Source organism: Podarcis filfolensis (assembly GCF_964270895.1).
Source record: "Podarcis filfolensis genome assembly, chromosome: 14".
Classification (NCBI taxonomy): Eukaryota; Metazoa; Chordata; class Lepidosauria; order Squamata; family Lacertidae; genus Podarcis; species Podarcis filfolensis.
Window position 1 is genome coordinate 10121477 of NC_139616.1, and position 25566 is coordinate 10147042.

At 46.7% G+C, this 25566-nt stretch overlaps 1 protein-coding gene across 8 annotated transcripts in view; it reads right to left on the bottom strand.

Moving 5' to 3' along the window:
- Positions 1-25566, bottom strand: part of GRAMD2A (GRAM domain containing 2A) — a gene marked incomplete at its 3' end in the record, with an annotated part of 62397 nt that overhangs the window by 24049 nt on the left and 12782 nt on the right. For 7 of the 8 annotated variants that reach the window (XM_083586839.1, XM_083586836.1, XM_083586841.1 and 4 more), the window contains one exon: positions 796-891. In XM_083586839.1, coding sequence (XP_083442965.1) covers positions 796-881 — 86 coding nt within the window. In that variant the 5' untranslated portion in view covers positions 882-891. Of the gene's footprint in view, positions 1-795; positions 892-20680; positions 20893-25566 lie in introns of those variants that run through there. The other variant, XM_083586837.1, reaches the window with a different exon arrangement.

Sequence of the window (25566 nt, forward strand, 5' to 3'; positions counted from 1 at the left end):
TACTGTGTATGACTCGCTGCTTGATTATGTGCAACCAGGCTGTCAAAAAGCAGCATCTGTGTACGCTGCCTCCTTTATTTCATGTAACAAAACAACCGTTCTTTCTTTCCTGGTGCGTGAACTCCTTTGTTAGGCACAAGGTCATGAGTAAAAACACCCATTAGTAAGGAATGCCCATTCTGACTCCAGCAAAAGATCTTAAATCTCTAGGATGCATGCATAGGGAACATGTGGGTGGTGGACACACAGGATGTGGCCAGCGACAGCCCTATATTCTGTATTGGCTCTACAGAGGCTCCCCTCCCAGGGCCGACCAATTTTGGTGGCAGGGCAGAATGGTAATGAAGCATGGGGAAGGAGGATTGATTTCTCCTTCCCTGTGTGCCACGGTCCTGATCCTGTGCTGCCTCCCTGTAGCTGCTCTTTAGACGGGAAAAACGAAACACAACATTTATACAAAAGCTAAGCACCCAATCGCATTTGTGCAATTAACGTTACATTTATTTCGGCCCTTTGTGTTGACTTCTTACAGCTGAAGTGTCATCCTAAGCATGCGCTTGAATGGGGCACAAGTAAGAGCACATCGGATTGATGCCTAATGTCATCTGAGCCCAGTTTACAAACACCCAGGTGGTAGCTATTAGATATGATCCCAGCAGAAAGGGAAGGGAAAGCAATGTAGGGTGTGTGGGTAGGGTGTGTGTGTGTGTGAGAGAGAGAGAGAGAGAGAGAGAGAGTTGAACTCAGTCCCTTTAAAAAGCAAAGCAAAACGTAAACAAATGCAACCGCACTCACCTGCCATTTGGAGAATCCAAGCTCTTTTCCTTGTGTAATGCCTCCAGTTTGTCCAGGCTGTGCATGAGCCCTGCTTTCTCATGCATTGGTTTCGTGCTGCAGAAAAAGAAGGGGAAGGAGACACAGAATAATACAGGTTGTATCCCAAGCGAAAAAGCAGCCATTAGGTGGTGATCGTAGCACATAACACAGGACACAGCCAAGCCACTATCCCGTCCAGCTCATAAGAGTCTAGGCAGACGGATGGCAGCTGTCCAGTTTCAGGCGGGGGACTTCCCCAGACCCACCTGGGAACAGAGGCCTGGGACACATTCTGCACGCCAAACAGATGCACGACCACTAGGGCCTAGATCCCTAGATCTTGACAGAGAGCAAGGTTACAAAATGCTCCGGCTGGAAGCCCACATTCTGTTTAGCGACACAAAACCTGCCAAGAGTTACTAAGTGTGCAGCGTACACACACGCCTGCAATTCTCACATGCAATCCAGACACTCAGTTCTAGGGATCGTTTGATGTTGGGACCTGGAGGTACCCCAAGAGTTAACACAAACAAAAGAAATAAATCAGAAGGGAAATCTATTCTTTCCAAGGTGAATCCACTTGCTGTTTCAAAGGGGAATTGGCATATCTAACAAAAAACAAAACCTAAACAAAATCAATAAATAGCACACTAATACTAGGCTGAGTTTAAGTCATTATAAGCATTGTTCTTGAAGCGTACCTGGGAGATTAAGATGTGGTCAGGGAAGCAGGGGGAGAGATGTTGGCTGAATGAGGTGAAGGAATATAGGAATAGGGGAAGCTGCCTTATACAGTGGTACCTCTGGATGCGAACGGGATCACTTCCGGAGCCCCATTCGCATCCTGAAGCGAACGTAAGACGCGACTGTGCGACCATGTGTTCGTGGGTCACGTTTCGCCGCTTTCGCACATGCGCATGACGTCATTTTGAGCATCTGCGCATGCGTGAGCAGCGAAACCTGGAAGTAACGCGGAGCGCAACCCGAAAATATTTCAGCTGAAGGGTATTCATCCCGAGGTATGACTGTACCAAGTCAGACCATTGCTCCATCTAGTTCAGTATTGTATACACGGACTGGGAGCATCTCTCCAGGGTTTCAGGAAGGAGTCTCTTCCAGCCCTACCTGGAGATTGTCGGGGATTGGACCTGGGACCTTCTGCATGCAAAGCAGATGGTCTGCCCCTCAGCTACAGGGAATAAGGGTCTTCCTGTTGCCTAGGAAAGAAAGCTACTTGTCTGGGGAGAGGGCATCACCTCTTCTCCCCCCCCCCCCCACACATGCCACCTATAGACACACCTCCACCTTACACAAGCAAATGGGAGTTGGCTCATGTACCAAAAAATGTACCAGCCACTAAGGCAAAGACTTGTTTGGAAAGAGTGCAAAACCCTACAGACACACCGAGAGTCAGGTGTCAGCTGCAACAGCTGTGTTAACTACAACCCTGCCTGATATCCAATATTCCCTTAATAACTATACCAAGGATTTGTGCAACTTGAGATTTGTGGCACAAAACTTTGGCATAGGTAGGGCAATGTGATTGTGGCTAACGGTTCTGGATGCAGCCCCCTGGCGGGCCACACGGTTATACCACTTCAAAAGTCATGGCTTTCCCTCAAAGAATCCTGGGCAGTGTAGTTAAAGGTGCTGAGAGTTATTAGGAGACCCCTATCCACCCCCCCATAAGGGACGCGGGTGGCTCTGTGGGTTAAACCACAGGGCCTAGGACTTGCTGATCAGAAGGTTGGCGGTTTGAATCCCCACGACGGGGTGAGCTCCCATTGCTGGTCCCTGCTCCTGCCAACCTAGCAGTTCGAAAGCACGTCAAAGTGCAAGTAGATAAATAGGTACCGCTCCGGCGGGAAGGTAAATGGCGTTTCCGTGCGCTGCTCTGGTTCACCAGAAGCGGCTTAGTCATGCTGGCCACATGACCCAGAAGCTGTACGCCGGCTCCCTCGGCCAATAAAGCAAGATGAGCACCACAACCCCAGAGCTGGTCACGACTGGACCTAATGGTCAGGGGTCCCTTTACCTTTATCCACCCCCCTGCAACAGAACTACAATTCCCAGGCTAGGAATCCCTCTTCCCAGGGCACTCTGGGAAATGTACCTCTGTGAGGGGAATAGGGGGTCGCCTAACAATTTTCAGCAAACCATGGTTCCCAGGATTCACTGAGGGACGTCATGACTGCCCAAGTGGAATAGTATCATTTTGTAATGTTTGGTGTTGATGTGGTCACACCACGCTTCGTTGCAAACCAGGGCTGGCAGCTCGAAAAGGCCCTAAGATCTTGAAACAAGAAGAAATTCCGACGAAAGAAGAATGGCAGATGAAATTAATGGACTATGCAGAATTGGACAAAATGACAGGAAGGATTTGAAACCTGCAGGACTAGAGATTTACAGAAGATTGGAAGAAGTATATGAATTATTTGAAGAGCAACTGTAATCAACAAATTACGCTAGTAGGACTATAATACGTTTTGTAAGGAGAAATATATGAAGTGTTACAAAGTAGAAAAAGATAGAGATATTGGTTATGAGTTTGAAATGTAATAGGGAAGATAAGAAATGCATACTGAGAGATTGGACTGGAAAATTTTCAGACAGGATTGATGGAAGTCAAAAATTTGAATAAGATGTAAAAGTATGTTTAATTACTGCTGAAAATGATATGTTAAAAAAACTAATAAAAATATATATATTAAAAGAAAGAAAGAAAAGGCCTTAAGATCTTGAAACCACACCACACTGATCAGGTAAAGAGAGAGGCGAGAGAGCCAATGGGCTTTGGCGATTTATCCTGTTACACAGCTGCTTAAGTCCTGGAGTAACAGTGCTGCTGCGGCCTGCATCTCTTTATCTCTCTCGCAATAGCCTGGATTATCAGTTAACCAGGTCAGCAAGAGGCTTTTGAAAAACCCAAAGCAAACAGCAGTTGGGCCAAAAGGTTATCCCACAGGAGAGACTGGCAAAGCTGCCTTGAAAGAGCTGCAACTCAGACTCTGCAAGAGGGCAAGGAATTGCCCAAAATAGGCAAACCATTCGAGATAAGAGAGGCTAAACAGTGAAGAGGGCCCCAGAAAACCAAACAGCAAGGCCCAGCCTTCAGTAGGAGCCAGGCATGGTGCCAGGGAGAGCTGTCAAAGAGCTTTTGTCTTGTGTTTGAGACCCAGGAAAAACTTCCACGGAGCAAAACGGGGAGATAGGAAGGTGGACTCTACTGCCCATGGTCCATGACGAGCAAAGTCAAACAGACAATTCTGAAGGTCGTTCCCACTTCCTTATCTGCCCCCAACTCAGCTTTGTTCCAAAAATCAGAAAACTTTAAAAATATGTATATGGGGAACCTTTTTCAGTTCAGGGGCCACATTCCTTCTAGGCCATGGATAGGCAAACTAAGGCCCGGGGCTCAGATCCAACCCAATCGCCTTCTAAATCCGGCCCGCAGATGGTCTGGGAAGCAGCGTGTTTTTACATGAGTAGAATGTGTGCTTTTATTTAAAATGCATCTCTGGGTTATTTGTGGGGCATAGGAATTCGTTCATTCCCCCCCCCCCAAATATAGTCCGGCTCCCCACAAGGTCTGAGGGACAGTGGACCGGCCCCCTGCTGAAAACGTTTGCTGGCCCCTGATCTAGGCTCTCTGTCGGCCCCTATCGGCATTCCTGCTGCACATTCTGTACCAAGTGAAGTTTCTGAACCGTCTTCAGAAAAGCACAAGTCTGAGCAGGTTTTTCATTTGCCTCACCATTTCCCCCAAGAAAATCTGCTCTTTGTTGCTGATTCGGAGCAAATGTCAATCCATAAAAACCTGATTCAGAGGGAAGATCAGGTTTCCCTGGGGGAAAGCGGCAGGACAAGCAGAAGAATGGATAAGGCCTTCCTCAAGAGACGGCTGTAGCTGGTGAGCCAGCGAAGCTGGTAAAAAGTCTTCCTGGCCGCTCCATCCAAGTGCCTCTCCATCAAGAGCAGCGAATCCGGAAGCACTGACTTCCAGGCTGCACACCTGACCCTTCATCCCCATCTAAGACAGGTTGCAAACGACAAGTCACCTCAAAGATGAACTGCAGTCAATAAACCAGCAATCCCTTTCCCTTTTGCTGTGTGCAGCACCTCTGAGGACACAACCCACCTACAGTGGTACCTTGGTTCTCAAACACCTTGGTACTCAAACGCCTTGGTTCTCAAACGCTGAAAACCTGGAAGTAAGTGCTCCGGTTTTTGACCATTTTTCGGAAGCTGAACATCCGATGCAGCTGTCAGCTATTGTTTCCGGGGCGCCTGCACCAATCAGTGCCTTGGTTTTCGAACATTTTGGAAGTCAAACAGACTTCTGGAACGGATTAAGTTTGGCGCTTTTGTTTTTGCTATTTATTTTGCGTTTTTGTTTTTGAGACTTTTTCATTTGTTTTGTTTTTGTGACTGTGTGGAACCCAGCTCAGCTATTGATTGATTGATTGATAGTGTGACTGCAGAAATGGATAAAAGTGCCCCCATCCAAACAATGACTATCATCAGTGCAGGTAAGATTTTTTATTTTTATTTTATTTTATCATCTACAATACTGTCTTATTTATTTTATAGTACAGTACATTGATTACTGCTTTCATTTTATGGATCAATGGTCTTGTTAAATAGTAAAATTCATGTTAAGTTGCTGTTTTAGCGGTTGTTTTTAAAAGTCTGGAACGGATTAATCCGTTTTGCATTACTTTCTATGGAAAAGCACGTCTTGGTTTTGGAACGCTTTGGTTTTGTAAGAATGGCCTTCCCAAACGGATTAAGTTTGAGAACCAACGTACCACTGTACTTGGATTGTTAAACTCTTACACACTAAACAGGTTTTCATCAACGGAAGTAGAGGATCTATTTCTTTCCCCCAAGTCTACCTTTTATCTGCAACCATTGTGTCAGTGCAAATACAAGTGTTAGGTTATAAACAGATTTAAGATAAGAGATAAAGGTTTTAAAAGGTGCAAACTTCTGTCCTTGTTTCCGCTTTTTCAAAACTGGAGACTGCTTCCTGGGTAATCAGCACTCCATCACCTTGCAACATTTGGAAATCAAATTCTGGATCTCCCAGGGTTTTAGTTTTTTCATCTCCCCCCCACTGCCTTTCCAATTTTGGAATGAAAAATCACATGGCTAACCCAGCACGATGCAAAGGTGGCCATAAAGGAGTCAAACAAAACGAAGGAGCAGGTATAAACTAGAACAAGGTTATAAACTAGAACAAAGGAGAGTCAGGTAAAGTTAACAGAGCTCAGACTAAAAGCCTGCTGGAAAAGAAAACTCTTTTCACTTGGCAGTAGGATAAGGTCAGAGAGGGAGAGACACAGGTGTCCTGTGGCAGGGGGTTCCAAAGGCCAGGAACCACACAAACTCACACACACTCATTGTAGCTGGTGGCAGAACCGACAGGAAGGCTTCCACAGATGACATCACTGACAAGGTAGGATTATAAAGGCATTTAGGGGATAGAAGTTTTTAATGTTTGATATTATATTATGTTTTTATGTGTGTTGGAAGCTGTCCAGAGTGGCTGGGGCAACCCAATCAGATGGGTGGGGTATAAATATTATTATTATTATTATTATTATTATTATTATTATTATTTGGCATGCCCAACAAGCAGTGCCCTTCCCCACGCCACACCCCACCCCCGTCAAAAGCTTAGCTGCTGCTTTTTGTTCTGGCTGATGCTTCTGGATGGGTTCCAAAGGCAGCCCCCTGCAAAGCACACCACAGCAAGCTTTAAAACTTGTTTATTTTAAATAAAGAGTACGGATTTCACACACATACACACCCCAGCATGCCAGAGCATATCAGAGGTCTGAGGGATTTTCCGCTGACGCAAATAGGATATCGTTTCACAGAAGTGGGGAACTGATTTCTGTGTTAACACAGAAAAGATTATGTAGGCCCTGGTCCCGAAACAGCGCTTTTCGTTTCTTTTTCATTCATATTGAGCCATCGGTGTGCATGGCACTTTAAATCCCCAGGTCCATTTTCTCCCGTCTCCTCTTGTGATTTCCCTTGCGTTGAATTTCAGACTATAAGCACCTAGAGAGCCACAGACATATATTCTTACAATCCCCAAAGTGCAAAAGGGCAAATCTCTACCTCAAGAGTTTACAATCTGGGGCAAAGTGCTCCAACATGAAGGGCCACATGCGGCCCCTCAGGGCCTTTTCTGGCAGCTCTGACAGGGTCCTAGAGTCCTCCTGTCTCCTTCCCAAAGCCTCCTTCGTACTTTCCCAATTTTTGGAAGGAGGTGGGACAGCTCTAGGACCCTGTCAGTGCCTTGCTTTGTGAAGGCAGAAGGAGGGCTGGGGTGGGGGCTTCAATTTTTTGTCTCCCCCCCCCCAATGCACAAGGCAGTGTGCGGCCCACGGGTTCCATGCCAAAGTACAGTGGTACCTCTGGTAAAGAACTTAATTCGTTCCGGAGGTCCGTTCTTAACCTGAAACCGTTCTTAACCTGAGGTACCACTTTAGCTAATGGGGACTCCCGCTGCCACTGCGCAATTTCTGTTCTCATCCTGAAGCAAAGTTCTTAACCTGAGGTACTGTATTTTTCACTCTGTAAGACACACTTTTCCCTTCCTGAAAAGTAAGGGGAAATGTGTGTGCGTCTTATGGAGCAAATGCAGGCTGCGAGGCTATCCCAGAAGCCAGAACAGCGAGAGGGAGTGCTGCGCAGTGTATTCGAAGTGTACCTGCTGGTCCAAAAAGGCTGGCGACCCCCCTCCCCCCGGTACAGACCAACAGTCTGAATAAAGCAAGCTTAGTCACAAGCAGAATTAGAGTGTAGATCAGGCATAGGCAAACTCGGCCCTCCAAATGTTTTGGGACTACAACTCCCATCATCCCTAGCTAACAGGACCAGTGGTCAGGGATAATGGGAGTTGTAGTCCCAAAACATCTGGAGGGCCGAGTTTATCTATGCCTGGTGTAGATGCTTAGGAGAAGCTTGGAGGATGCATGCCATCACACAAGCAGTCCCAAGTACCTGGGGTATACAGCATCAAACTTCTGGATTTCAACCCGTCCTGCAGCTCACAAGGCAGAAGAAGAGCCTTTCTCCCTCTCAAAAAACAAAGAAAGAGCAAAAACTGGCAATCCAACAGCTGACTAATATGATCCCCATAACGTGGGAGCTGCTTCCATTTGGTTCCCACGCAATGCTTCAGGGTAGGACGATGCTGCATGGGTCAAACTTACTGCCCCTATTTTGCTTCTGAGGGGGAGAGTTTAAGGGGCGCCTTCTTTAACATCTCAAGAAGCTAAGAAACCTGAACGGCTGCATGTTCACCTCTCGCGCATGCGTGCACTTGAACTGCAAGTCACTGTCCCTGCCATTCCAAGCTGCTCTGGGTATTAACAATTCATAGGGGCAACTGTGGTATATTCTAGTATATCTTTAACCCAAGAAATACACACACCTTTATTTATTCCTTTTATTTTATAGGGAAATTGTGGTTTGCTAGTACATCTTTAACCCAACCAATAGACCACACCTTTCTTTTGTCCTTGATCAGAACTGGGCTGCAAGACTCTTCTGACAGATACTCAACAAGTCCCATTCAGTTCAATGGCGTTTGCTCCTAGCTATGTAGATATAGGACTGCAAGTTGATCCTTTTTAAAGTTTCATTTATTTATTTATTTAAAAATGTACTCAGGTGAGTGTAAATGAAAAGCGGTTGATGGTAATTCTGAGCAGAAAAGGTGGGAGGGGAGTGGTGGGTTGCGGAGCAGCATAGCTGTCAACGTTTCCCTTTTTTAAAGGAAATTCCCTTATTCCGAATAGGATTCCTTGCAAGAAAACGGAAAAGTTGACAGCTATGAGGAGCAGGGGAGGTGTCAACCTTTGTCTTGCTGACTGTTTCTCTGTTCAAAAACTCCCTCCACCCACCAACCCCTGAAGCTCCAGAATCACATTTACAACTATAAATACATATATTTGCATTTTGAATTGAGTAAGAACCAGTGAGGAAATACTGCCACTTCTCCTTCAGAGATACAAGCTAAGTAGTTCATCTGCTTGGTCATTACTATACCCTACAGATGGGGGGGTCTCAGCCCCAGGGGCCAAAAGTTCCCCATAACCTCTCTATTTCCCCAGGCCAATATTTTCACCTGGCTAGACTGTGTCTCATGATACTTCTTGCTTGGCTGGACTGAAGACAGAGAGGGGTCATGTGTGTGTCCGTGCAGAAACTAACCTATATTCAACAAAGCTAAAATTCACTCTCATTACTCTGCCAACTTTGCTCTTTGGCCCCACGCGCCACTGGCTTGCGGCCCTCAGAAAGTTGCCCAGGAAGGAATGCGGTCAGTGTGCTGGCAGTGTGCCCCACTGCCGTTATGCACAACTGTGAGCAATTTCTAGCTGGTCCTTGGGCTGTCTAAGTTCAAAATTATTCCCTTTCGTGTCTGCACTCATGCGAACATGCATGCACACACAGATAGGCAGAACGGTGATCACAGAGCAAGGTTTTGGGGGGCAGAAATCTACCCCACCCACCCCAACTCAGGAGAATGAGCAGCGAGGCTCTAAATGCAGCAGCAGCAGGACTGAGCTGACCCCATTCTGAAGCAAGTGAAGAAATAAACTTTGCCATCTAACAGGGCGGCCCCCAAAACTACAATGACCACAGAGCCTAGGACTTGCCGATCAGAAGGTCGGCGGTTCGAATCCCTGCGACGGGGATCCCTGCTCCTGCCAACCTAGCAGTTTGAAAGCACGTCAAAGTGCAAGTAGATAAATAGGTACCACTCTGGCAGGAAGGTAAATGGCGTTTCCGTGCGCTGTTCTGGTTCGCCAGCTCCCTCGGCCAATAAAGCGAGATGAGCGCCACAACCCCAGAGTCGGCCACGACTGGACCTAATGGTCAGGGGTCCCTTTACCTTACCTACACACACCCCAGTTAGTAGATGGAGATAGTAAATGTTGCTGAATATGCGTGATCGGATCACGAACTAAATAATTCTATTAAATATTTATTTTAAAGCGAGAAACCTGCTATGGCCAATTGACTAATACATATTGCTTCAGAGGAAACCAGCTCAGTTTAAATCACTTTTACAGCTACATCACACCAGTATGCAAATTACTGGGGTTCTAGCAGGTTAGTTCTCAATCCCCAAATATGAAATGAATGAGGTAGGAACTGCTAGAAAGGGGAAGAGGCTTGCAGTGCAGTCCTATACAGGTCTACTCGGAAGGACACCTTGCTGAGTTCAATGGAATCAACTCCCAAGTAAGTAGGCTGAGGATTGTAGCCTTAACCTATGGAATAAAGGTCAGGATTAGGAGCACTGGAAACAAGACATAAGAAGAAGAAGAAGAAGAGTTTGGATTTGATATCCCGCTTTATCACTACCCGAAGGAGTCTCAAAGCGGCTAACATTCTCCTTTCCCTTCCTCCCCCACAACAAACACTCTGTGAGGTGAGTGGGGCTGAGAGACTTCAAAGAAGTGTGACTGGCCCAAGGTCACCCAGCAGCTGCATGTGGAGGAGCGGAGACGCGAACCCGGTTCACCAGATTACGAGACTACCGCTCTTAACCACTACACCACACTGGCTCTCATAAGAAATCACAGTGCCTTTATTAGGTGCTTTGACTACTATTTTTAATTTTTAATGTTATTTATATTTTGCTTGTTTTCATTTGAAACATTTATAAACCACTTAATTTTTTAAAAAAATCTAAACAAAGTTCCAAAGTGCAATAAAATAAAACTATTCCCAGCTGTGGAACAAACATTACTAGTGCACATTTTGCTGATTGAAGCCATCATGTAGGAGCATATGGGGCAAGACAATCCTTTAAGTAAACTTAAAGGGTTTTATTTACCAATAATAAAACCTTTATAGTCCAGTGCCTGTCCTGGTATCAAAATGGCAGCCAGCACAGATGTTTGAGCAGAGGTGCAATACGCCAACAGGACCTCACTCAGGTCAGCAACCGTGCTGCAGAATTCTGTACTAACCAACATTTCCACAGAATCCACAGAAGTGCATTTCAGTAAGCCAGTCTTGAAGTTACCAACATTTGCACTGCTGTGCCCAAAATCCCCCAAGTGGCCTAAGTAGCCAAAGCTGGCAAAAGAAAAGCAGACAGGGAACAGGAAGGGGCAGAGGCCGGCAAAGCTATTTTAAGTATTTTCAGGTACAAAGCATGTGAGCGGACTGACGCAACCGCAGATCCTTAGGTGCTATCTAAGCAATAATAAAAATAGATTAAAAACCTCTAGGGACTGCGGCCAACTCTTCTATTGATTTACTTCCAGCCGCTGCTGAAAACCATGGCTCCTATTGTCGAGGGGGGAGTGAGCAACAATACACAGCAGCAGTACTGTTCTCTGAACGTGGCATGCGGGGGCCACTTAAGGGGCGCCCACAATTGATCTTAGGGTTTGCGACAGGGCATAGCAGAGGAGGCAGCCCTTAAGGGGGAAAGGAGACGCAGCATGGCATTGTAGCTAAAGGTTAGTTTTGCACAAACTTATAACAGATCTCTTAGCCTAACCTACTTTGCAGGGTTGTGGTGAGGTTAGAACAGTATACCTTGTACACTCTGTACACCTTGGATGAGATGCAGGAAATAAATAAGGCATGCTGATAACACGAAGGTTGCAGGTTCGATCCCCGTAAGGGACAGCTGCATATTCCTGCCTTGCAGGGGTTGTACTAGATCCGGGGTCAACAAGCTTTTTCAGCAGGGGGCCAGTCCACTGTGCCTCAGACCTTGTAGGGGGCCGGGCTATATTTTTTGGGGGGAAATGAACAAATTCCTATGCCCCACAAATAACCCAGAGATGCATTTTAAATAAAAGGACACATTCTACTCATGTAAAAACACGCTGATTCCCAAACTGTCCATGGGCCAGATTCAGAAGGCGATTGGGCCAGATCCGGCCTTAGTTTGCCTACCCATGGACTATGATCCACAGGGTCCCTTTCAACTCTATGATTTTATGAGATATATTGGGCTTAGGCTGTATATATCCACCTTGCTATTGGGATAGGGTTGTAGCTCAGCAGCAGAGGGCCTGGTTTGCATGCAGAACGACCCAGCTTCAGTCCCTGGCAGCTGCCCGTCAGTGTAGACAATACTCAGAGAGATGGAGTCATGGTCTACCTCAGTACAAGACAGCTGTCCCACATTCCTATGTTGCTGAGACATTGGAAGCTGCTTTATAGCAGGGCAGACGATGTGCCCACCTAGCCCAGTGTTGTCTGCTCTGGCTGGCAGCCGCTCTCCAAGTTCCTGGGCAGAGAAGGGTCCTTCCCATCACCTGCTCCCTGGTTATCTTAACTGGAGATACCTGGGATTAAAACTGGGGGCTCCTCCAGGCAGAGCACGTACTCTGCCACTAAGCTGAAAGAAAGATAAAATCTTGCAAGGCAGCAGCAAAAAGCCATAATGAAGTTTGTAGCTGCTGAAAAGCTTGCCCTGTATAACCTCCTTGAATTGTCCTCATATGATACATTCTTCCCAATACTTCTTTTCTTATCACCTTCTCTTTCTTTCTCTCTCCCACTTTCTCTTTTTGTCAAACTTCAAACTAGGTCAAGTACATAGAAGGGAGTGAGGGAATGTTTCAGCCAAGATTACTATATATTCTTCCAGCAGGTTAATACTGAACCAGAGATTCCATTCCGGAGGAGAAATGATGGACCACACACACACACACACACACACACACACACACACACATCTAGACTAAATCACAGATTGACTTTCATCCTGTGAATTTAATTAACCAGTAAGTTATGAATTAGCACTTTGTCTAATAAATAAAGGAAGACAATGAAAGGTGGCATAGAGGTGAGGTAGAGAGACTGATTTAGGTATCTTGCTTTAAAAATAAAAACCATCTAGCAAATTCATTCTCCAAGATTTCATCCTTCAAAAGCAAGATGGCATCATTCATATGTAAGGGATCTGTATCGGCAGGTTTGAAGAAACCCAAACGTTTTCAGAAGTACACAAATAAAATACCTGGTGGCACAATAAATGGGGACACTAAAACAGTCCAGTTAAGGCATGAAAAGGTGGATTCTGGGTGGAATCGGGAACAGGAGTTCTCCATGCTACAACATTTTGTCGCAGCTACCAATTTTTTCTTTTGGTCAGGCATAACCCACAGTAAAAGGCCAGAGCTGCAATGTCCAACAAGGTAGGAAGGTGGCGCTGTCGAGCACACAAAACAGAGAGCTTGAGTGGGGACATTCTGAAGAACCCAACCTACTGTACTTATTGGCATGAGAATCAAGCAACATTTTAAAAGTGAAGCTTTAGCACATCCTTGGTAAGTGTGGCTCAGCAGAGCAGAAGGTTTCCTACAGGTCTTCCTCCTTGTCCTCCACTGCTTCATCTACCATCATTACTTCCCACCTTCCCCACAACTCACAACATCCATGTTTAGGCAATCAAATCTTGGCTCTGATGAACTGAAATGTGCGTGAGCTTCAGGCACCTGCACACAGGCATTTTGCGCAACTGAGCGAAACAAGCAAGATCGTTGCTGTTAACCGTACCTTCCCATTCCAACCAAATTGTGCCATTGTGGTTGAAAGTTGGCTTCTGCATCCGGGCTTGCTTGGAAGCCGTTAACTTTGGTTCCTTAGTTTGGACACAATGGGGAAGCGATGGCTAACTGTGACTTCCTGGCTCGTGCAGAAGGAGAACAAAACAGCCCCACACAGGCAAATATGGGGAGCCTAGGAAGCTGTCTTCTACAGAGTCAGAACCAATGGTCCATCTCGGTTAAGTCTTGCCTAGATGGACGGGAAGCAGCTCTCCAGGATTTCAGACAGGGCCTTCTCCCAGCCCTACCTGGAGATGGATGAAGATGGAACCTGGGTATTTCTACATGCAAAGATGATGCTCTACCCCTGAGTCAAATTACTTCCTCCAAAAGGCCTGAAGCTCAAGCCCAGAGACTGTCTCGCCAGAGTGGTGCATGCTCTAGTTATCTCCCGCTTAGACTACTGCAATGCGCTCTACGTGGGGCTACCTTTGAAGGTGACTCGGAAACTGCAATTAATCCAGAATGCGGCAGCTAGACTGGTGACTGGGAGTGGCCGCAAGGACCAAATAACACCGGTCCTGAAAAACCTACATTGGCTCCCAGTATGTTTCCGAGCACAAGTCAAAGTGTTGGTGCAGACCTTGAAAGGCCTCAACGGCCTCAGCCCAGTATATCTGAAGGAGCATCTCAGCCCCCATCACTGAGGTCCAGCGCCAAGGGCCTTCTGGTGGTTCCCTCACTGTGAGAAGTGAGGTTACAGGGAACCAAGAAGAAGGCCTTTTCAGTAATGGTGCCCGCCCTGTGGAACGCCCTCCCACCAGATGTCAAGGAAATAAACAACTATCTGACTTTTAGAAGACATCTGAAGGCAGCCCTGTTTAGGGAAGTTTTTAATGTTTGATTGCTTTATTATTATTATTATTATTATTATTATTATTATTATTCTGTTGGGAGCCGCCCAGAGTGGCTAGGGAAACCCAGCCAGATGGGCAGGGTATAAATAATAAATTATTATTATTGTTAAGCATCACTCAGCCTCCATCTCAGCCAGTGCACATTGTGATGGCCACGGCTGCTTCCATCCCAGGCACGTGGCACCCAGGACCAAGACACCAGTGTGCAATGCACCACGAGCAGCAGATGCACTAACCAGGTTTGGACAGTTGGACCAGCAAGTCGCTGTTTAACTCAGCAACATGCCACCTTCCTTGCTCCAAAACCCCAAGTTGATTGTTTTCCAGACACTGCACTGTTTCAAAGCCAGGGCAATGCAATGCAAGATACTTCTCTATCAAGAACAATCTGAAGAGAGGTTTGTAAAGGGGGGGTGGGGGGAGGAGAGAGAGAAATAGAGTGAGAGAGAGAAATCTTTTGATCTCAAGCATGCCACTGTTTTCTTGGAAATCTTGGAGCTATTTCTGGGTCAGCTTTGTTGCTACTTTTAGCCATTCCCAGGGCCAAGGCAGCAAGAGGAGTTCAGCTCGCCCTGGAGATGTTGAGACTGGGAAAGGAATGCAACAACTGGACTCGCTTCATCCGCCCTGCCAGGATATGGCCCTGGGGATCAAAAGGACAGCACTTCAGAGACTTTGGGTAGAAGCAGGGAAAAGGGGAGGAAGTCCAAAAGCATGAACAGTGCAAATCCCCAGGCAGCTATGAAGCTAGGTGTGGTAGACCTTTGAACTCAAGATGTTGCTGAACCATCATCCCTGGTCATTGGCCATGTTTGCTAGAGCTGATGGGAGCAGTCTAGTTTAGTCAAACTGGGAGGGTCAAAGGTTCACCATACCTGTCCTAGGCAAACATCCGAGCAAGGTGTTTTAGCAACTGGGGAAGGAGGCAATCTCTCCAGAGGGTCCAGAGACATGCTGGCCTTCTCTCATTCATGTAAGCATGAAATCACGGCTTCCAGGCCATGGTGTTGAGATGGGACTTGTGCTACAAACAAGGGCAGGCTTTCCGCATCTCACTATAGTAGGGTGAACCATTCATACATTACGCAAGAAGTACTAACAAGAAGATGTGTGAAATGCCTAGTTTCCTCCCCATTACCACCATCCAAACGCTTCCTCCATGAAGCCTCTCTCCCCAATGGCACAGATGTTTGCATAGCTTATCAGAGAACACCTGAGTTACTGCTGTTTACAGGAACAAGGCCACGGTGGTGGGAAAGCAGGTGATGGGAAGTTCACTCTATTAGGCATTGGTGGCTCCACCTAGAAGCTAGCTGGGGCACATCAGATCCAAGCCTACAGAACTGCAGAGTTGGAAGGGACCACGAAGGTCATCCAGGCCAACCCCCTGCGATACAGGAATTCTCCTGCCCAACATGGGGCTCAAACCCAGGACTGTGAGATTAAGTGTTTCACACTCTACTGACTGAGCTAACATGTCCCAACACCTTAAGTAGAAAGCAAAAGGAAGCAATAGCAAGCAAAGTATGGGTGCTGAGACCCAGCTGCCCACGGATGAAGTGTGCCAACACCAGGACTGAGGTTGAAAGTCAAAGCGGAACATAGAAAGCGGCCTTATACTGAGCCAGGCCACTGGTCCATCTAGCTCAGCCTTTCTCAACCCGTGGGTCCCCAGATGTTGTTGAACTACAGCTCCCATCACCGCTAGCTAGCAAGGCCAGAGCTCAGGGATGATGGGAGTTGTAGTCCAACAACATCTGGAGACCCATAGGTTGAGAACCACTGATCTAGCTCATTATTGTCTTCAACAGGGGTCGGCAACCTAATGCCCATGGGCCACAAGCGGCCCACGGGGGTCGTTTAACTGGCCCACAAGCTGCCCCCAAACCGAGCCGCCTGCTCAGCTAGTCCCCATGTGCTGCGCTAAACCGGCGTGGAGTGGCATGGGGACTCGCTTCTGCGGTGCTGGAAATCGCATCTGCACATGCGCAGGTGCCAAAAATCGTGTCTGCATGGACGCAGATGCCGAAAATCACGTCTGCGCAGATGTGGGAAATCGCAGGCGGGCGCACGATCCAGCCCACGGAAGGATCTCCGCTGGAGTGAACCGGCCCAGGCGAGGTAAACCTTGCCAACCTGGTCTACACTAGTTTCAGGAAGGAGACACCTGGAGATGTCATGTGTCGAAGCTGGGGCCTTCTGCATGCAGAGCAGGTGCTATGGACCTCTGTGCCTGAGATCCTAAGGCACAGATGAGCTGCCTGTGGTCCACATAGGCCTCCAGTGCATGCCACTATGGGTGCCCAAGCTGTCTCCACACACACTCTGGTTGCATTTTGTTGCCTGGTGCTGTGGCTGCTCCCTTGCAGTTGCACAGGTAGAGGCAACCCTGCCAGTCAGGGCAGGCAAGCCTGGACAAATGGCAGCTTAACTATGGACAAAACGGACAGAATTCTGTGGATAAATAGCAGCTGGCTATGGTACTTCTTGAAGAGAAGACTCTGTGGAAAAGACCCTGATGTTGGGAAAGATGGAGGGCACAAGGAGAAGGGGACGACAGAGGACGAGATGGTTGGACAGTGTTCTCAAAGCTTCTAAAATGAGTTTGACCAAACTGCAGGAGGCAGTGGAAGACAGGAGTGCCTGGTGTGCTCTGCTCCATGGGGTCACAAAGAGTCAGACACGACTAAACGACTAAACAACAACAAATGGTATTTCTTGAGCCACAAAGCTGTTGGGCAACTCACCTTGACCTTCACCTGACCAGCCTTACAGGGTCATTGTGAGGACAGAATTGAAGCAAGATAGGAGTCCTTAGGAACTGTGTGTGTGTGTGTGTGTGTGTGTGTGTGTGTACACAGACACACACACATTAAAGAACAACACATGACCTTGTGAGGTAGGAAGGAAAGACGGAATTGGCTTCCAAGGGGGAAAGTCAACCTCTTGTGTAGCCTGACTGTTGCATTTATTTTTGGATGTTATGTTTGGCACTCCAGCATTGGCACAGGAATGCGTTTCCAGGGGACGGACATTGTTGGGAGCGAGAGCACCACGCAACGGAGCCACTCCACCCCTTGGGTTATAATCCAGTTAAGTGCAGCCACTTCCTGGTGCTTTGTTTTTTTTAAAAAAAAGAACAAAGGCATTCAACTTCACTGATTAAGCAATGGCCCAGACCACCTAACGGTCATTTTACTTTCTGTTTTCTCTTCTCTGCACTTGGGAGAGCATTGCAAAATTTCAACCGTTTCCTTTAGGCACTCTGAACGTGGGACTGGTGCAATAATACACTTCCTTTTGGCGTGTGCTTCTCGTTCTTTGGAACTTGACACACCTACTTACCTTTTCTCCAAACTTTCCAGGCATTTTCTAAGCTTTAAAGCTCTGTGTCCAAGCACTCCTCCTCCTCTTCTTCTTCTTGCTATTTGTTGTGCTTCAGCTTTAAAGAGCAGATTTTTGCAGGGGGGGGAAGCGCTTGGACACAGAGCTTTAAATTGAGGACCTCTGCCTGAAAAGTGTGGAACAAAAGGTAAGGGCGTATTACCCTAAGGGTCTGTCAGGGTGTAAATACTCCATGAACCAGTCTTCTCCTTCTATCGCTCTATGAAGCACAGGTACATCACTGGTGCTATATAAACAAGAAATACTATTAAGAACGGCCTTTATTTTTTGCACACTGTGCCAGTAACTCCTAGCTTGGGAGTGTAGTCAGATGAAAGTGAAGGAAGGCGAACAAGTTGAACCCAGACAAGACGGGGGAGATGCTGGGGATGGAAGCAGCTTTAGACATCACTGGTTGCCAGCTTGTTTCTGGCTCCAATTCAATTTGCTTTAGTGTTTAAAGCCCCAGATTTCCAAAAGTCTGCTTTCTTCCCTAAATAGCCTCTGGAGTTGAGATCAGAGACAGGCCCTCTTAGTAATTCCACCACCCTCAGAAGTTATGGGTGGTGATGGTTCAGGAGAGGGCTTTCTCTGTGGAAGCCCCTAAGCTAAAAATTCCTTCTTGAACAAAGGTGTATATAGCACCATTATTATTTAGCTTTTGCCCCATATACATACAGTGGTACCTCGAGTTACATACGCTTCAGGTTACAGACTCCGCTAACCCATAAATAGTACCTTGGGTTAAGAACTTTGCTTCAGGATGAGAACAGAAATTGTGCTCTGGCGGCGCGGCAGCAGCAGGAGGCCCCATTAGCTAAAGTGGTGCTTCAGGTTAAGAACAGTTTCAGGTTAAGAACGGACTTCCAGAACGAATTAAGTACTTAACCCGAGGTACCACTGTGTGTGTGTATATACACACACACACACATATACACACAATCTAGGACCCAGGTGGCACCTTAAACCTGGGTTATGGTTATCACAATGGAATGTCTAGGTGCCTTTTTCCAATGAAGATGATGATGATGATGATTTCATTTCTATACCACTTTATGTTACTTATATTTTAAATAACAAATCTCAACGCAGTTTACAACATGTTAAAACATCAAGTAAAACAATCTAGAATAAAACAAATTCAAGCTTCACGGAAAATATTTCAGGTCCTTCTCTGACATTTTGCTTTCCCCAGTCCCCTGCCTGGCATCTAGAGATCTCCACTTGTTTACAATTGGACCCACCCCAGTTGCAAAATGTGCCTGGCTATTTTCTATCTCTGCCTCCACTAACACTCTGAAATGCAGTGGCATAGCGTGGGTTGCCAGTGTCTGGGACCATGTGGAGAGGAGGGAGGAAAAGGACAGAGTACCCGTGTACATTCAACTGCCTAATGGCATCCATAACCACCAGGAGATCGCAGCCGCGGCGATAAGAAAATAAGAGTTGTTCTGTTGTTTGGAGAGGTCAATTCTTGGTTTGCACGCAGAAGCCGTTTTCAATGGAGCCCAGTGATGGAAGTGTGCAGCTGTATTGAGGTGTTGAAATTTTGCATCCCTTAACAATTTTGCACTCGGGGCAACCGCCCCCGTACCTCCACCACCATGCTATGCCACTGCTGATATGGTTGCAGGTCCTTCTTAGGCCAATACGTGCGACACATCTGCTCAACAGCTCACCCCAACTCCACAAATCTTACAGACTAACATCACAGAAATAAAGACAAGATTTGGAGTTGTGAACCTCGCAGTTCCTCTGCTTTCAAAGTGCCAAGTTGACCCTCTAAGCCATCCTGAAGCCCCAACCCACAAAGCAGCAACTGCCCAGGTCTGCTTAGACAAAGACACACATACACACACATCCCTTAAGTGGATTTTCTGCCTCAAACAGACAAGGCAGAGATTTGCTCAGGCATACTTTAAGCTAGGATTTCTCAAGAGCGGATAAAGAGAAGGATTTGCCTGTCTGGGCAAAGGCTGGATGGATTCCACAGCTATAAAGCAGGGAAGGGAAGAGGCAGTGTATTGAGGAGGGTTCAGGATCCATCCTTCACCTTACATACTCCCATCCAAAACAGAGGCCCATTGAGTAACCCCAAGGCAAAATGAAGCCTCAACATCCACACACACAAAGAGAGAAGCACACACATGAGCTGGCTAGCCTGGCAGTATCTCCCCAAGGGCTGATACACAAATTATGCACAGAACCGCAAGAGGCAGATATACAAGAGTCAATCTGAGTTGCATACACACTTTATGGCACATTTGAGGCGTGCGCGCGCAGACACACACAGAATGCTAGGCACTGTTGATTGCTAAGGTTGGCCAGAAGTGATAAACTACAGCTCTTTGAAGGAAAGAATGTGCTTCAAAGGTACAGCATGTATGCAGCCTAAAATTAGCTTTCATTGTGGCTAAATGTCTAATATGCTTCAATACTGGAAGGAGAGGTCCACTCCTCCGACCCCACAGTCACACAATGGACAGAAGACATGACTTGATGGGCAGCTTATGAGAAGGTGATCTTCCATAAGCACAAGGAAGACGGGGATCTCTCCGCTGCATGAACTCCATGTACTGATTTATTTGCTTGTACGTCTGAGCACTGGGTGGGTCTGGGACCACCAGCTCTTCTGCCACCCAATCCCCCTTAAATGTACTTATAGAATGTATTGTTTTGATTTATTGTGGTTTGTTTTGTATTGTTTGACTGTTCTTGGATTTGCATCTTTTTGGAAAATTCAATATAAAAAACTATTTTTAAAAAAACAACCCTAAGTTTTGGACACACAATCCTGCATGCAAATAATAATAATAGTACTAACGTTGTGTGCATGAGTATTATTTTCCTTAGAAGCTGCCAACACGCCCATCTTCAGCTGGGGGCTGCTCTTGTCCATTCAGTTCTCCCTCCAGCACCTTCTGAAATCCAAATCCCTCCTTCTCTCCAGCTAACTCCCCTTCTCCCTACTACAGACGTTTTCTTTAGTGGTGCTTTCCAAGCAATTTGCCTTACCTGCCCAGAGCAGAGACATTCTCCATGGCGCCTCCTTGCTTGCCAGACTCAGCTGCTGAAGGCTGCCGTTGTGTCGGCAAGCAACGGCAAGTATACAAGCTCTGAATCAGGAAGCTGGCAACTTTTAAAAAGGAGCATTCCTGGCAGGTCAACCTCAAGACCCACAGCCTTTGGGTGATCTCCTTAAGCTGCTCACCGGCAGACAGAAGAATGCCCTCTCCAACATGTGCAAGGCAGGGCACTGACAGCAGGATGCCAAGAGCTCAGGAACACGAAGCACCTGCTGGTCTATAGGTATCAAGAGCCAGGGGAGAAAAGGGTGCCCTCCATATGTTTTGAGATCCAATACCCATCTTCATGGGACACGGGTGGCACCATGGTCTAAACCACAGAGCCTAGGGCATGCCTATCATAAGGTCGGCTGTTTGAATCCCCGCGACAGGGTGAGCGCCCATTGCTCAGTCTCTGCTCCTGCCAACCTAGCAGTTCGAAAGCACGTCAAAGTGCAAGTAGATCAATAGGTACCACTCTGGCGGGAAGGCAAACGGCATTTCCGTGTGCCGCTCTTGTTCACCAGAAGCGGCTTAGTCATGCTGGCCACATGACCCGGAAGCTGTCTGTGGACAAACACCGGCTCCCTCGGCCATTAAAGCGAGATGAACGCGCAACCCCAGAGTCGTCTACGACTGGACCTAACAGTCAGGGGTACCTTTACCTGTCTTCACAGACCATTAAAAGCCCTAAACGGCCTGTATACTTGAAGGAGCATCTCCACCCCCCGCGTTCAGCCCAGACACTGAGGTCCAGCTCCAAGGGTCTTCTGGCAGTTCCCTCATTGCAAGAAGTAAAACTGCAGGGAGCCAGGCAGATGGCCTTCTTGGCAGTGGCACCCGCTCTGTGGAACGCCCTCCCAGCAGATGTCGAAGAGTTAAACAACTATATAACTTTTCATAGACATCTGAAGACAGTCCTGTATAGTAAAGTTTTTAATGTTTGATATTTGGGGCGGCTTCCAACACATATAAAATTTTAAAATTTAATAAAATTATTTATAAATTTATAAGTTTTAAAATAGAAAATAAAACCAGCTACCTTAAAACACTTATACTTACTAAAATCATATGTTAAAATTGCATGTCGGGATAGACTTGCTGGAAGAAAAAGGGTTTTAGCAGGCACTGAAAACAATACAGTGAAAGCGTTTGCCTAATATAAATGGGCAGGGAGTTCCATAGTGTAGGTGTTTGCACACTAAAGGTTCACTCCTTGCAAGCGTGAGATGAACGTTAGGCAGCACCTATGAAAGTGGCAGTGAGACAGATCCCACGCTTGTTCCAAAGCGCTGATCATCCTGCCAGCCAAGAACCTCCTGCGAAAGTTGTTTCCAAAGCCCTGCACATCTAACACGTGTCAATCTGAGCACAGTGTGCTGTAAAGCAGTGTACTCGTCAGGCTATGTAGGGCAAATATCAAGTATAACTTCTATCAGGCTTAAATCCAGATGGCTGCCAACAATCCGTCACCTTGGCACGCTAGAGAGAAAAGCAAAGAGCCTTAATCTGATCACCAGGCAATCTGATTAAGGCAGTGGGCAGAGATGGAGAGACACGCCTTGTTCCTGTACCAATATGACAATTTGATATGTACATCTGAACAAAGAATCCATTGAGATCTCCCTGGTGGAAAAGGTTAGCATGGATAATGAATCGTAAGAGTAAAAGCACACATTGCGTTTATGCAGCATTTTCCATGACAGCTCAAACGGCCTCATGTCCAGTTTCTCAGGAATCCATTAACAACAGCCTAGAAAGGCAGACCGACATCATTATCCTCATTTTACAGAGCAGGGCTTGAGAACGTGACAATGGTGACTTGCCTAGGACGACTACCTAGTGAAGGAGCTGTGAACCTGCAGCCTTCCAGATTGCTGAACCAATTGTGGTGGTATTGAAATGCATAGACTGCGACAGCCAGAAAGGTTGGGTTGCTAGAGGTAACCAGGGTGATGGGAGTTGTAGTCCACAACATCAGGAGAATACCATGTTGACTAGCCTGGGCTAGAGAACCAAACTAGGACTAGGGAGACTTGGGTTCAAATCCTTGCTCAGCTGGCAGTGGGGAGAATATCATCATTTCTCTATCCAACGTATGCCATAAAGATAAAAAAGAGAGAGAACCACAACCTGAGTTCCTCAAAGGAAGGCTGGAGGTAGAGTAACAATACACCAACAACAAAAGGTGCCCCCATGCTAGCTAGTCAGACCACCAGTCACTGCCCAATAGCAGCCCTCCCTAGCCCCCCCTCCCATGGCCTCAGCCCAGGATACCTGAAGAAGAAGGAGAGGAGGAGGAGGAGTTTGGATTTGATATCCTGCTTTATCACTACCCAAAGGAGTCTCAAAGCGGCTAACATTCTCCTTTCCCTTCCTCCCCCACAACAAACACTCTGTGAAGTGAATGGGGCTGAGAGACTTCAGAGAAGTGTGACTGGCCCAAGGTCACCCAGCAGCTGCATGTGGAGGAGCGGAGACGCGAACCCAGTTCACCAGATTACGAGTCTACTGCTCTTAACCACCATACCACACTGGCTCTGAAGGAGTGTCTCCACCCCAATCGTTCAGCCTGGACTCTGAGGTCCAGCTCCGAGGGCCTTCTGGCAGTTCCCTCACTGCGAGAAGCCAAGTTACAGGGAACCAGGAAGAGGGCCTTCTGGGTGGTGGCACCCGCCCTGTGGAACGCCCTCCCATCAGATGTCAAGGAAATAAACAACTATCTGACTTTTAGAAGACATCTGAAGGCAGCCCTGTTTAGGGAAGTTTTTAATGTCTGATGTTTTATTGTATTTTTAATATTTTGTTAGAAGCCGCCCAGAGTGGCAGGGGAGACCCAGTCAGATGGGCGGGGTATAAATAATAAATTTATTATTATCATCATCATCATCATCATCATCATCATCATCATCATCATCATTATTCCTAACCTGCAAGAATTCAAACAATCCTTGAAAGTGCCATACCATTGGCCGCCACACCACAAGTCATATTCTACAACAGTTCTTCAAAGGGCCAGCCCTACTATTAAGCAAAGTGACAATAGATGATGCGCGTTGGGGAAAAGTGATTAGGTGCTGGATAACAGATCTGTGGGCCAATGGCGGATTGCCATGCACCCTCTATCTACCAGGGGTCAGCAAACTTTTTCAACAGGGGGCTGGTCCACTGTCCCTCAGGCCTTGTGGGGGGCCAGACTATATTTTGAAAAAATAATAATGAACGAATTCCTATGCCCCACAAATAACCCAGAGATGCATTTTAAATAAAAGCACCCATTCTACTCATGTAAAAACACGCTGATTCCCGGACCGTCCACGGGCCGGACTGAGAAGCCAACTGGGCCGGATCCGGGCCCCGGGCCTTAGTTTGCCTACCCATGATCTAAGCCAGCCAGTTGCTGTCACATATGGCAAAGGATGCCATTTCATCCCCAGCACTGAAGGAAGACGCTTTGCTTTCTTCTCCTTAAAATCTAGAGCCTATTTATTGCACTGAACGTTTTCCTGGCTCCTTATATTTTTAGAAACAGTTAAACAAGAACAAGACTCCATTCACTTTGGATGGTCCTGAGGTAAGTCCACAGGACACAGAAGATTCATTTCTCCCTTCCCAGGCAGGAAGCCAGTGAAGAGGGAGGGAGTCAATGCTGGATCTCTAGCCAAGTAAAATCAGCACACAGATTGCCTGGGTTTGGGGCGATATCCTCATCCAGCAGCTCCCACTGAATCTCTTTTGGGTACTTCCATTTAGCCAAAATTAGCCAAGGAATAGCCCAACCCAAGGCCACATTTTAAAATTAAAAAAAAAACCCAGAAACAACAGCACAAAACCTTACGCATTCAAAAACAACAACACGAAGCAGAGCGAGACTTGACCTCTTGCTATTCCTCACCACAAGCCCATGCTGGCTGGGGCTGATGAAATCCAGCAACATATGGAGGGCCAAAAGCCACTCATTTCTATCCTAAAAGCTACTTTAAGGCTGCCTCATTCTGAGCTATCTGAATACTTACGCAAACAAGTCTTTAATGTGGCCTTGGATGCGCAGGAAACCACTTTTTGATCAAACTGCAAATCCATCTGCCCGCTTTTGCCCTCATTTCAAATTCCAAGCGCTTTTCTAAAAGCACTTATTTGTATTACTTTTTTTAATTGTACAAGCTGTAATCAACAACTGTGTGTGTGTGTGTGTGTGTGTGTGTGTGTGTGTGTGGATGGAGTACAGCACAGACTTGCCCTTTAGTACCTTTTTAATGTGACACTTTTCCACAGTCCATCACCTTTTGCAGCAAAACTCGATTCTCTATGCTGGCAACCCTTCGCTTTATTCTTCCAGATGGCCCATTTCTAGCTTCCTGCCTAGATGCTTCACCGTACGAACTTTGCCCAGTCATGCCATGCATTTATCATCCAGGACCACTTCTTCTCACACAAACACCAGGAGGATATTTCCGTTGTCAGGCCCAGTGGTTTTTTTTATTAACTGCTTGGAGGAGGGCATGGGGTGGGGGATGCTTAACAGATTTGCATAGAGGGGACCAAAGTTTAAAACCCTCTTGACAGGCTGGGACACCAGGCTGAAAAAAACCAACGTGTGATATTCTTTTTTTATGTTTTACAAATGTAATTCCTGCGTTGATTTTGCCTCTGTCTTCTCCCAAAAGGAGAGCAATGCCCAACCTGCCAATAACATAATAAACGACATAAGGAGGGAGCTGCAGCCCAAGATAGGAAAGGAGGTGGTAAGGGAATACCTGGCTTCTATAAATTAAATCAAATCTCCAGGGTCTGATGAGCTGCACCCAAGGGTACTAAAGGAGCCAGCGAATATAA